This window comes from Triturus cristatus, chromosome 9 (genome assembly GCF_964204655.1).
Source record: "Triturus cristatus chromosome 9, aTriCri1.1, whole genome shotgun sequence".
Taxonomy (NCBI): Eukaryota; Metazoa; Chordata; class Amphibia; order Caudata; family Salamandridae; genus Triturus; species Triturus cristatus.
The window spans coordinates 1147672570-1147685079 of NC_140592.1; the positions used below are offsets into that span (position 1 = coordinate 1147672570).

The following is a 12510-nucleotide window of genomic DNA, read 5'->3' on the forward strand; positions in this document are numbered from 1 at the left end:
GGTATAGGGAGGGTGCACCGCGAGTACCTGCAGTTTATGGACCCTACTGTTCGATGTTATGGCCACTACAAAGGTAGTTTTGATGGTCAACGGCCTAAGAGGGCGCTTGTGCAGAGGCTCAAAGGGTACACTTATCAAGAAGATAAGAACAATATTTGGATGCCACTGGAGCTTGATGAATGGCCTCGGAGGAAATATGTGTCATAGGCTGTTAAGAAACCTAGCCACAAAAAGTGACCTGCATAAAGAAGGCTGGACTAGCAACAGAAAAATTGACGATAGATAAGCCTTAACTGTGCCCAGAACAGAGCCCTGCTAGGCCTATGATAGAACAAACCGATAAACCTAAAAAAGAGAAGTGCAGAAAGACGGTTCGATGTTATGAGAAACACACCATATCACAAATGTATTTCAACAGCTGGTGTATACTGACTTGGTGGATGGATGTATGGTTGCCAGAATAACATCACAGACTTCAAGATGAACGTCAAAAGCTGTTAACTGTAGCTGCTCAATCTCTACACATGAAGGTGGAGGGTATGCAGGTTTGGGTGCAGGAACCACCTTTGTTGCTGCAACAGAAGGTCCTCTTGAAGAGACAGCCTGATCAGGGGACTAATGGTTTATGCTCAAAAGCTAGGGATACCAGACTCTCCGTGCCCATTCTGAAGCTACAAGAATAACTTGGATCCAGTCATTCCTAATCTTGGAGAATTCTGGGCAGGAGTGGTATAGGCAGAAAGGCGTACAGGAGGCCGGAACTCCACTCAAGACGAAAAGCATCTCCAATCAAGAGTTGCCTTGGAAACTCCAGTATGCAAAACTGCAGACACTGGGCATTCTCTGCAGTGGTGAACAGATCTAACCAAGACTCTCCCCACAGCTTAAAGAAGCCTTGCATTCATGATCTATAAGGCATCTGCAACTGAGTTTGTCTATCCTGTTGTTCAGAGAGCCTGGCAGGTGTTGAAAAACCAGGGAAATGCCCTGGCATTCCAGCCATATACAGAGACACAGAGCCTCTTGATGAGTAGTTCACGACCCAGACCCGCCCTGTTTCAGTACCACAGGGCAGTGGGGTGTTGTCCGGGAACACCTGCACAAGCCTTCCCTTTTTCAAAGGTAGAAAGGCTTTCAATGCCAAGCAAATCGCCTGAATCTCCAAGTTGATGTGGAGCCTGGACTGCATTCTCTCCCAGATGGCCGCCCCATCCCTGAAGTGAGGCATCTGTCACCACAGTCAGCTATGGCTAGAGAAGGGAGAGGGATCTGCCACTGACCCGATCATGGTTCCTTAGCAGAGATCAGGACCATGTTGGAGAGATTCTCCTGATGCTGTGCCCACTGGGACGTCAGGTCCCACTGCAGAGTCTGCATATACCAACATGGGTTACAAGCAGGATGCAGGAGGCTATGCATGCAAACAACCTCAGGGTCATTCTCACCGAAATCCAGGATAGAGGCTGAAACATTGGTATCCTAGCCTGAATACCCTGGACGTGTCGCTTGCGAGGATAGGCCCCGGAATGGCACTGTGTGCAGAACTGCTCCAGAACGTCTGAGAGGGAGTCAGGAGTGACACGTTGATAATGAACCCCAGAAGAAGGGTCACCGTGGTCTGGAGGTGGGAGATTACGGTTTAGGGAGAGCCACACTTCAACAGCCAATCATCGAGGTAGAGAAAGACTGGAACCCCTGACCTCAAAGGAAGAGCTGCAACCACCGCCATCACTTTTGTGAACACACGAGGAGTGCTGGTAAGGCCAAAGGAGAGCACAGCAAACTTAAAGTGCTCTTGGTCCACTGTGAACCGCAGGTAATGTCTGTGGGCACTCATGACCGGGATGTGAAAATATGCACACAGCAAGTCCAGTGCTTCCCTCCTGTCTCTCGGGTCTAGGACAGACAGAACTTGCTCGAGAGTGAGCATTTGAATTTCTCCTTTTTCGGGAAGGAATTGAAAAGGCGCAGGTCCATCCTTTGTGGGTATCAGAATGTAGATAGAATAGCAACCACAACCTCCTTCTGACCGAGTCATCCTCTCTATGGCCTCTTGGGCAAGAGAACCAGCACTTCCAGGTGGAGGAAGAAGAGGTGGTCCTCCGTCAGCTGGCCTTAAGTGGGTGGCATGGGTGGAGGGGTAGACGCAAACTGGAGGGAATAGCTTGTTTGGACGATTTGCAAAACCCAATGGTCTGAGGTTACTGACCACAAGTGGCACAGGTGATAGTGTATCCTGCTTCCACTGGATGCCTGGGATGTTCGGAGGGCAAACTAAAGGAATCTGGAGGCTGTGGCAGCTGAAGGGTTGTGGGGGACTGGCCCAAACTCTGGCTACCTGTCTCATGAAGTCTAGGGGGCTTGCGTCCTCTGCCACAAAAAAGACTGGGAAGCCTGTTAGACATGGTGGCTGGGAAGGTATGGATGCAGTTGGGGGCCCCCCTTCAATGGCCACGAAAAGGGAAGAAGAGTGACGAGGGACAACAGACAAGTCCAAGGACCTGGCCGTGGATCTGCTATCCTTAAAGTGCTCAGCGCGGATGAGAGCCATCAAAGAGCACATATATGTGAGGCTTAAACATCCCCTGAAAAGCCAGTGATTCTCAGCCAGGCGTGGCGTCCCAAGGCCACCGACTATGAAATTGCACTACCCAGCAAGTCAGTCTTGTTCAATGCATATCGTATTGTGAACAATAGCTTGGGAGAGTATGGCTCGGGCCTCCTCCGAGACCACTGGCAACACTTTCATAACCAAATCCCAGATCATACAGGAATATCAGACCGCAGTGCGAGGCTGATGGAAGAGAACAGTCGCTTGCCAAAAGGTATCAAGCCTCTTGGATTTCCTCTACAATGGAGTAGCAGGGAACGCGCTGGGGTTGATCTTAGAGGTGGAGGCTTGGATCACCAAGCTCTCCTGGGTGGGGTACTGGGTAAAACAATTCGGGTCCCCAGGAGTGGGGCGATTGCAGCGGACAATTGTCCTATGCTCAGGAGCCCCTGTGCAGGGCTTGTACCAGGCACAGAGTAGGACGTCGGTAAGGGTGTCATTCATGGGGAGAAAAGGATCGAAAGGGGCAACTCCCGGCTGAAACACCCCCATCAAGACGTTCTTCTTGACTGCCACTGAGGATAGCTGAAGGTCCAAGATCTTAGCCGCCCTACACACCATCAGTGCAAAAGAGGCTCCCTCCTCCGTAGCCACAGTCGGAGAGACCAAGCCCGCGTCAGGTGAGATGTCTAACCTGCTGGCCTCTGCCAGTTCCTCATACCAGTTGTCCTGATTCTAATCTATGGGATGCTGGAATCTAAGGGTCATCAGACCCCTCCCATTCATCTCCCTCTCCAGGCCTGCAAAATACAAAAGGCACTAGCACCGATCCAGAGAGCATGGACCCGGTTGGTGCTGGAAATGATAATTGAAATGACGTGATGTGGGGCGACAACACTGAAGCAGGTGCTGAGGAAGGTCTTGTCTGCAGCTCCGTTTCAGATCCAACTTGTGATCCCTGGAGCCTGACTGGCGCAGAGGTCAAACCCGTCTGCGAGGATTCAGTGGGGGCCACCCTAGAGCCAGATGGGCCTGATGCCACTGCAGAGGGCCGTGCTGTCCAATTAGGAGGTGCATAGCCTCATATAATTCCTTAAGCTAGGCGGGGGTCTCTCTGGCTCCAGGAAAGTCAGGGATGCATGGAGCAGACACTGACTCAGGCTCTGAAGTGGAAAAACAGGAGCGCCTCACCGGAAGATTTTATCAGGCACGGCAAAGTCAAATACCTCTTCGACTTCTTGTGTCTGTGGGACTTACCCGATGACTGAGTGTACAACGATCCCCAGGTGCGGCTCTGCGGACGGTCCCGTGACCTTCCGCGCAACCGGGATCTTGTGCGTCATAGAGTCACCTAAAGCCAAGTGGCAAAGAGTTTGAGGGATCGCTCCCTGAGCGCCTTCAGCTGCATGGCGCAGTAGTCCTTGCAGGTCTCAGAATCGTGGTCGCTTTCCAATCACCATAAACACACCAAGGGTGGGTCTGTCACAGACACCTGGCTGTGACAGTCACCACATTGTTTAAAATCAGCTAGTTTCATAGGGGATATGTTGAAACACAAGGAGAGAAAATCTCTCAAAAAAGTGTCAACAGAAAGTAGAGAAAAAAGCCAGTTAACGACTAGGGGTGGCTCTAACCGGATCAACTCTATCTGGCACGAACCGACGTCAGCGAGCCAGGGTGGCACCTATATAGGTACCGCACATCATTTCCGGCCCGGACGCCGCGGACGTAGAGTCTAACAAAAACCCCTACCGGCAAGCAGGGGTACTGTGGAAAAACATTCAGATCCAGTCTGACGCCCGGACAATTTTCTATGGTGAGCAATCTGTGGCTAGAAGTCTATCAGATAACAACCATTAGGGATTGTAACCAAAGGTGCAGATAGGCAAGTAAAAAAAAAATAAAAGAAATTCAATGACAAACCTTCAAACCATCTTCTGGAAAGTCTCGAAGCACCCATACTGAATAGGGGAACACAAGGGATAGATTTTCTGCCCCTAGAAAAAGAAAAGGGGAAAAAGCAATCATACAATAGCCCAAAAGACCAGGGCTATTACAACCCTCATATGTTACATCTTCCATGCTAACACCAAACAGGTTCACCTAAACTGAATATAATTCTGCTGTCAGATGTAGTGACTTAACCATCACTACCATTATAGGCCTTGATGGTGCCAAAACTACACATTGCGCATATGCAACAGCTGCCGTGTTAGTTAAAGATGCACTATCTGTGCTGCAGTCCAGGAAGTTTAGAACTGCATAAACTAATTGACACGGGACTGTTTGTGCTTACAAAAATGTGCAGACAGTACAATTATGGAAATAACTTTAGACTGAATGAATTTCAGAGCTTGCAGAAAAAAAGTATTGTTTTAAAGAAGCTTACATTTATATTTTTAAGTCTTTGCTTATTTTAACACGAACAGGGACTCAAGAAGTATGGACAGGTAATTAGTGTATTGATATTGTTATAAAGAACATCATTTTGACGACAGTGACAAATGTGGTATGACCTTATTTGTGTCTATAATATTGTTTGTTCCTTTGTATGCTAAACAACTAAAAAGTGCAACTGTAACTTTACAACACTATAAAATACTATTGCAGTGCAAATGGAGTTTGGGCATTTGTACTAAGTGCTATCCCAAGTGTGACTTTGAAGTGCTGTCTAGTCCTAGTCTGATTTACTGCAAGTCAGAGTTGGCATGCTTGACTGGAAGAGTGCACGGTTGCAGAGTGACCTTTGTGGGGAACACTGGATGTTGTGGTTTAGTAAATTAGGTGAGATCTTATCTTGTGGCAGTAGCATGGTTCTGGAAATAGGTGCGATTGTACCATTGAAGAGCATAAGACTGACAGAGTTCTGCGTTATACTTCCCTAGGCTCTGTTTTGTTTGGCAGTCGGTTGCTGTGAGCCACTGTGTGGGGTAAAGCACTCAGCTATAAATACATAAGACAGTACACTTGGCTGATTACCAAACAATTCTTCTTGCTTAAGCACACTCCACTTGTCAGGAGCAAACACCAGCATTTTAACTCATTGAAGCACATCTTCCTGTTTGCTGAAGGAACAGGCAGCTTCAATTCCAACCAAACAAGCTATAGTAGTAATGTAACTTGCCAACTGGCTCAATTTCAGAATCAAATTGATACTTTGTTGGACTGAAAAGGGGTTTCTAATTGGTCAATTTGGAGAATTTGAAAATTGAGCAATTCATGTATGAATGTATTTCCCGTTCCGGTCCAAACCTACTTTATTTACTCGTTTATATGGTTTTAGAAAGTGAAAATATATTAAATATACAAAGCACAAATTTACAAAATCCATAGCCAATCAAAAATCAGGCTCCTGCGGGGAATCCGACCATTCCAGAACAATGCGTAGGAACCAGAGAAGGAAAGGAGGAACTGGTAAACAGAGCATCACAAGTTGCTATTACAATATAGCACAGATCAAATCAGTAGACTGAAGGGGAGAGTGCCACTGCTATTGTGCCATCTGTTCACCAAGTTGTACTATTTGGACACCTATGGATGGAAGGGAGAATAATTACGAGGACATTGATTTGGGTCCACCTAAATCAAGTTAAGGCATTTGCCTGGAAAACTATGGAGAGGTTGGTCAAATTAGAGGCTTTAAATATAAAGCCAAATATAAATTCAATTGGGATGTTTCCAAACCAGATGTTTAAGAGTCTACACTTGCATAAATAATGGAGCTCTGCAATATGATGGGGTCCATTCACTAATAACTGTGACATTAATATCCAAACATGGTCAGAGCATACCCAGGACAGCAACAAATGGCAGAATACAAATGTACGTGATAGCCAGCAACAGTCTAATTAGATACAACCGTGCCCTTCATCCTGTTGTCCTCACCGCACATCCTAAACCAGCGCGGAGTCAAAATGTTGCATAGAGGACAGTCTGTATTGTAGCAGCAATCAGGTTAATGATACAAATTGATTCAAAGAATAGGTGAGCTGGGCTCGGAGAGTCTACATGCCTAAGGAGTGGGTGCCAGTTATTGGCAGAAAGAATACAGTCACCCGAAAAACACACTGCACAAAATCTTTATGGATGCACTCGAATGGCAGACTAATCAATGAGTGATAGAAAGTACTTAATTACCATAAAGATGCCATCTTGGTCACCAGAGGAAACATTTTAATTAGTCCTCTTATGAGCTATTTAATCCTACAGGAGCAGGTGGATTATAAATTAGGTTGTTTCCTATATCAGAACATAGCTGCCATTTGAATATTCTGTTTGACAAGCTGATGAGTCTCCCTTCCATCCATTGCACGATTTACATTTTTTGATAGATAGGTGGCCACAAGTTAAATGTGATGAACATGCACTCCATGCACTGCAGTGTACTGTGCAGATGAACACTTCAAAGAACTGGTAATTATATCCATCTGTTAAGAAAGAATACTTTTACCTCGATATTCAGTCAAGGGCAAACATTTAACATGCTATAATTGTATTGCACACAAGCTACTGCAGTAGGCATTTTGTTGGTGCTTTACACCATCTTTATGGCAGACTTTAGAAAATGTAACATGACACCACCGGACAGTCTTGGGGTGTTCAAATGTTTTGCCCCCATCTTCACTGGCAAATGTTTAGGGCCATGGTGCGCATGCACAACCCCCAATCATTGGTCTAGCGTGACCACTTGGTACAAGCAAGTTGTACCAGGACCCTAGAATGGAAGCATAGTTCTAAAAAGTGAAGGTCTTGTTTGTTGTCCAAAAAGCCATTAATTGATCAGATTCAGCAAGAAACAATCTTAAGAAAATAAATTCTGAATTAATTATTCAGTGACCTATAAATGTATATAGATAAGGCAGCAGACAGTCCAAGGGAGAGCTGAAGCTGGACTGTCAGGACCAGATGAAACTCGTGAAAGCCCTGGTGTTGCACCCTGAAGATAGGTGCGCCCCACCTCTGCCTAGCCAATATCAGGATAGGCAGAGACACATATTTATTTGTAAGGTGTGTATCTCGTGTTTTCCTGAGCTCTCAAAAGTGCTCAAGTGAATGGGTGTAATGAGAGTCCAGTATGGCGAAGCCCAGTGGCTCTTGATGCAGCCACTTCTTATGATGCCTTTTAGAGGGAACTGATGGTATGCTTGAATACTGGAGGAGACAATTGGACTTGGTCCAATGACTATCTGCCAGGGAGGAAGACTTGAATGACCAAAGTGCAGATGGCCTATAGCGCAATGCCAAAAACGAGGCGATGGATAAAATGCACAGTACAACAGAAGCTAGGGAAATCCATGCCCAGAAGTATATCAGTCTTGACTCAATGCTGCAATGCAAGTCTCCAGAGCAGGCGAGGGCTTGTCCCCACGAGCTCACTCAACTTCAGGGTGCTTCACACTTTTTTCTGAACTGTGATTACCAAGTGTGACCGAAGCAAGTTGTCTTAAGGCTAGAAAATGTTGCATTTCCTAATGTAACACGCAGAACTAGTGTACGGTCTGCTTGACTAACCTCCAGGGAGGGCGAAGCAGAGGGTGCCCTTGGTGGATGCTTTCTTATTTGATAAATTATAGGCAATACCACGCCAGTGACCAAGTGTAGGAAGGTGGATATCTGACTATGGTTACCCCCAAATTTGTGCCTAGTGTCTAGCTGGTTTTTCGACTTAGTTGGCCTGAGATCCGGCTATTCCGGATCTCAGCCTGGCTGTTCTCTCTTTAAAATGGACTCCATGTACCCTAGGTACATACCCAATTGGTTGGATCACCCTGTCAGCCCCTGTACCAGTGTACACTAGGTACCCAGGGCATTGGTGTACCCAAGGCCTGCCAGGGGCTGAAGCATGTATTATGCCACCCCAGGCTTGCCCTAACAATCTGACACAACTGGCTGATCACTCAGCTGGGGTAAGTTGGTGTAATCACCTCTTACTTAGGTGTAGTATACCTATACCTAACCTTAAATGGGACACATGTTAACCTATAAGTCACTCCTATGGCAGGCCTTAACAATCCTGAAGGCAGAGTGCTTGGTTCCATGTGAGATGGTGCTCTGGCATGAGCTGAGCCTGTCTGCAGTGGTCGGAACAACTTCCTTCTACTGTTTCCAGATATCGTCATACCATATTCTCTTAAGTGCATTATGAACCTCGCGGTTAAATGCGATCTTTGGTTTGGCTTTATCAAAACATGTCGAGTAAGGTGTCATACGAATTGGAATACTAACCCCTCGCCAATTCTGGCGACGGGGTTAGCATTCCACCCTTCTAGAGGGACACGACATGTACAGTACCTGAAACCCGGGTAAAATCAGACATAGCCTCAGCTCCACAAAATGGATGCTGCCACCACAGACACAAGTCTGCCCTCCTGCTGCTGGGAGTCCTTCCAGCTTGGGAGGTGTGGACAAAGGGTTTCCTGCCAGGGGAGGTGCATGCACCACCCCAGACAGGATTTTGTGTATTGGTCAGGTAGGGCTTGAAAGAAACCAGACATGCCTGAGGCTCACAAGGAGCCTCGGTGCATATGCCAGTTCAATCCGGTCCTGGGGCACACCAGTCCCGGGCCTGGGGCGAGCTGGACAAAGGATTGGGGGTGTAACCACCCCCCTTCCTGGTCCCACCCTTAGGGAGGGACCTAGCAGGTAGTCCGGCCCCTAGAATCCGCTTAAAGGTAGGAGCTGTGTCCTAAGACTTCAGGCATCCAGGAATCAACTTGAAACTAAGAAGAAGACGGGAACTTCGACATTCTGCTGCACAGAAGACTGAAGGAAATCTCCCCTGTGGTCAGGGAGTGACCACCTTGCTAACGCAAGCACCATCCAGCGAATCAACGTCTGCTTTGCCGCCGCCTCCCGCCGGAGCCCGAGCCCGAGCCCAGAGACTGACAAGACCTGGACCTCCAGACCTCTCACCGCCCGATCCACAGTCCCTGAAAAGAGGAGACCCGTGGAGGCACCGAGACACGTGGAGCCAGCCATCTTGAAACGACCACGACAAGCTGACAAGTGCAACAACCGAGGCTCCCTCCAAGTTGTGCATTGGGATCTGAGAAGCCCAACACCCGAGCAGCATCTGCACCAAAGGTGAGCCCTCCAGCATCTCCACGATCTGCGTGGGGCCCTTCTGCATTTTGCCACTCGACGCGCCTAACCGGTTGCTGGCCCGCTGGCTAGTAGCCATCTTGGCGACGAACTTCACGAAATACACCGCTGGTCTGGTTGCTCCAGACTGGCCATTGCTCCCCTCCAAAGGAGCAGTCCCTCTGACCTGGCTGGTCAGAACCATCAGCTTATTTCATCTCCTACAACAATTGCTTTTGCCAAGGCTTGTTTGCGTCGATCAAGTCGCTGACACCGCCGACAGCGAGAGCCTGCGTGGGACAGCTCGTGAACCGACTCCTGGACGTCGTCGACCTCCAGGGACCACGTGGCTGCAGAGACAAGCTACACCTTTCTTCCTGTTTGCACCCGACATTGCCTGGTACCCACCTGGTGCCACGCTGGTCACTGGCTAGTGACTGTGAACACTGTCCCCTCTGCTTACAGGTCTTCAACATCTCCGATCCACTCTTGGATCCACCACATCTCTCCCGGACCGACCGCCTGCAGCATCTTTGTCTTCAGGCTCCACGGAACAGATAGAAGAAACCCGACGCACTTCGAGGCCTATGCACCCGCTTCCTGTGGGTGAGGTAAAGCTGGCACTCCTGTGCCCAAGTGTAGTATTACATCTCTAGTGCCTGTGTTCCAAATCTTGAGTTCCTAGTCCATCCGGAAGATCCTCTTTGCAGTAACTTTGTACTTTTTACGCACCCATTGAAACCTATGGGAGCACGCATGTGACTATTTGCTCTGCACACGCCACCCGTGGACCTCCTGGTCACTAACTGAAGTTAGCTCCTTGTAGGCCCAGCGATTCTAGAGGCCCTAGGCCTTTTCCCTTTCCTGTTCGTGGTACTTATACCACTATTTTAGTATATGGTTCGAGGTGCCACCAGGGCCTATCCATATAAAGTGCAACTTCTGTGTATTCTACTGTAATCTTGTTTGACGATCTGTGCTCCTGTGCTCATAAAGAGACTAGGGGTTACTTTAAGAAATAAATACATATTGTAGGAAGGTGGATATCTGACTATGGTTACCCCCAACTTTTTGCCTAGTGTCTAGCTGGTTTTTCGACTTAGTTGGCCTGAGATCCTGCCATTCAGGGTCTCAGGCTGTCTGCTCTCTCTTTAAAATGGACTCCATGTACCCTAGGTACATTCCCAATTGGTAAGGATCACCTTATTGGACCCTGTACAGTGTACCCTAGGTACCCAGGGCATAGGTGTACCCTAGGCCTCCCAGGGGCTACAGCATGTATTATGCCACCCCTGGTCTGGCCTTCCAATCAGACACAACTGGCTGATCACTCAGCTGGGGCAAGGTCGTGTAATCACCCCTTGCTTAGATATAGTATGCCTATATCTGCCATTATATATAGACACATGTGTACCTATCAGTCACTCCTATGGCAGGCCTTAACAATCCTGGAGGCAGAGTGCTTGGTAACATGTGAGATGGTGCTCTAGCATGAGCTGAGCCTGTCTGCAGCTTTCGGAACCTTGTCCTTATAGCTGTTCTATGATATAGCCTACCATATACTCTTAAAGTGCCTTATAATCTTAGACGGTTATGGTAACTATGGTTTGGCTTTATCGAAACATGTCGTGTAAGGTGTCTAACACTTTTGAATAATACCCCCATGCCATTTCTGGACATGAGAATATTATTCCCCCCTTCTAGAGGGAAAGACATGTTAAAATCATACTTCAACTGTTAGCCTCTGACCAAAGCCTCAGCATCACAAAATGGATGCTGCTGCCACGACACAAGTCTGACCTCCTGCAGCTGGGAGTGATCCCAGCCAGGGAGGCCTGGACAATAGGTTTCCTGCTTGGGGAGGTGCTAGCACCTCCCCAGACAGCCTTTAGTGTATTGGGGCAGGGTGGGCTGAAAGGAATGAGACATGCCTGGGGCACACAAGGTGTTCCTTGCATAGTCCAGTTCAAACCGGCGCTGGGGCACTCCAGCCCCAGCTCTGGCGCGAAACTGGACAAAGGGAAGTGGGTGTAACCACCCCCTCCCAGGTCCCACCCATAAGGCGTGACCTAGCAGGTATCGCAGCCCCCCAGATTAGTATAAGAGTGGGAGTTGGGCCTCAAGACTTTAGATTATCCTGAACCTGCAAAACTGAACAGAAACTCTGGACCTTCGACATTCGACGAAAGAAGAAGACTGAAGAATCTCCCTTGTAGCCAAGGAGTGGCTACCCTGTGCAAACAGGCACCATCAAGAGACTACCGTTTGCTTTGCCCACGTTCTACGAGGAACCGACTGCAGAGCCGGACCAGAGCCTTGACTTCCAGACTTCTCCGACCCTGATCCACATCTACAGCAGAGCTGAGATCCGTGGAGGCGACGAGCGACGTGGGACCGGCTACCTGGAAAAAGTGGCTAGTAACTTAAAGCGCAGCTTCTGAGGTACCCTCGAAGTTGTGCACCGGGGATTGAGAAGCCCTAACCCCAAGCACCATCTGCACCGAAGATCAGCCCCCCACACTCCACGAGTCCTGCGTGGGGCCCTTCAGCATTTTCCTGCTTGCCGCGTCTGTCCGGTTGCTTGCCCGCTGGCTAGTGGCCTTTGTGACGACGCACCCTGAAATCTTCTGCGCTGGTTTGGCTCCTCCAGACTGGCTCCCGCTTCTCTGCAAAGAAGAAGCACCCCAGACCTTCCTGGTCTGCACCAGAAGCAAGTCCTCGTTCTTCGTGGGTTCCGCTTGCCAAGGCTTGGTGAGTCCTAGTCCAACTTCGACGCCGCCGACAGCAAGAGCCTTCGTGGGACAGCTCGCCTCCTGGTCCTGGTCGTCCTCGACGCTTCCTGGTCCTCCTGGCTGCAGCGACAAGCTTCACCTTCACCT

General features: G+C 48.6%; 1 protein-coding gene across 1 annotated transcript in view; it reads right to left on the bottom strand.

The window, feature by feature from the left end:
- VPS39 (VPS39 subunit of HOPS complex) overlaps positions 1 to 12510 on the bottom strand; it is a 341156-nt gene that overhangs the window by 80967 nt on the left and 247679 nt on the right. Inside the window, exon 16 of the mRNA XM_085627090.1 lies at positions 4475 to 4548. Coding sequence (XP_085483216.1) covers positions 4475 to 4548 — 74 coding nt within the window. The remainder of the gene's footprint in view (positions 1 to 4474; positions 4549 to 12510) is intronic.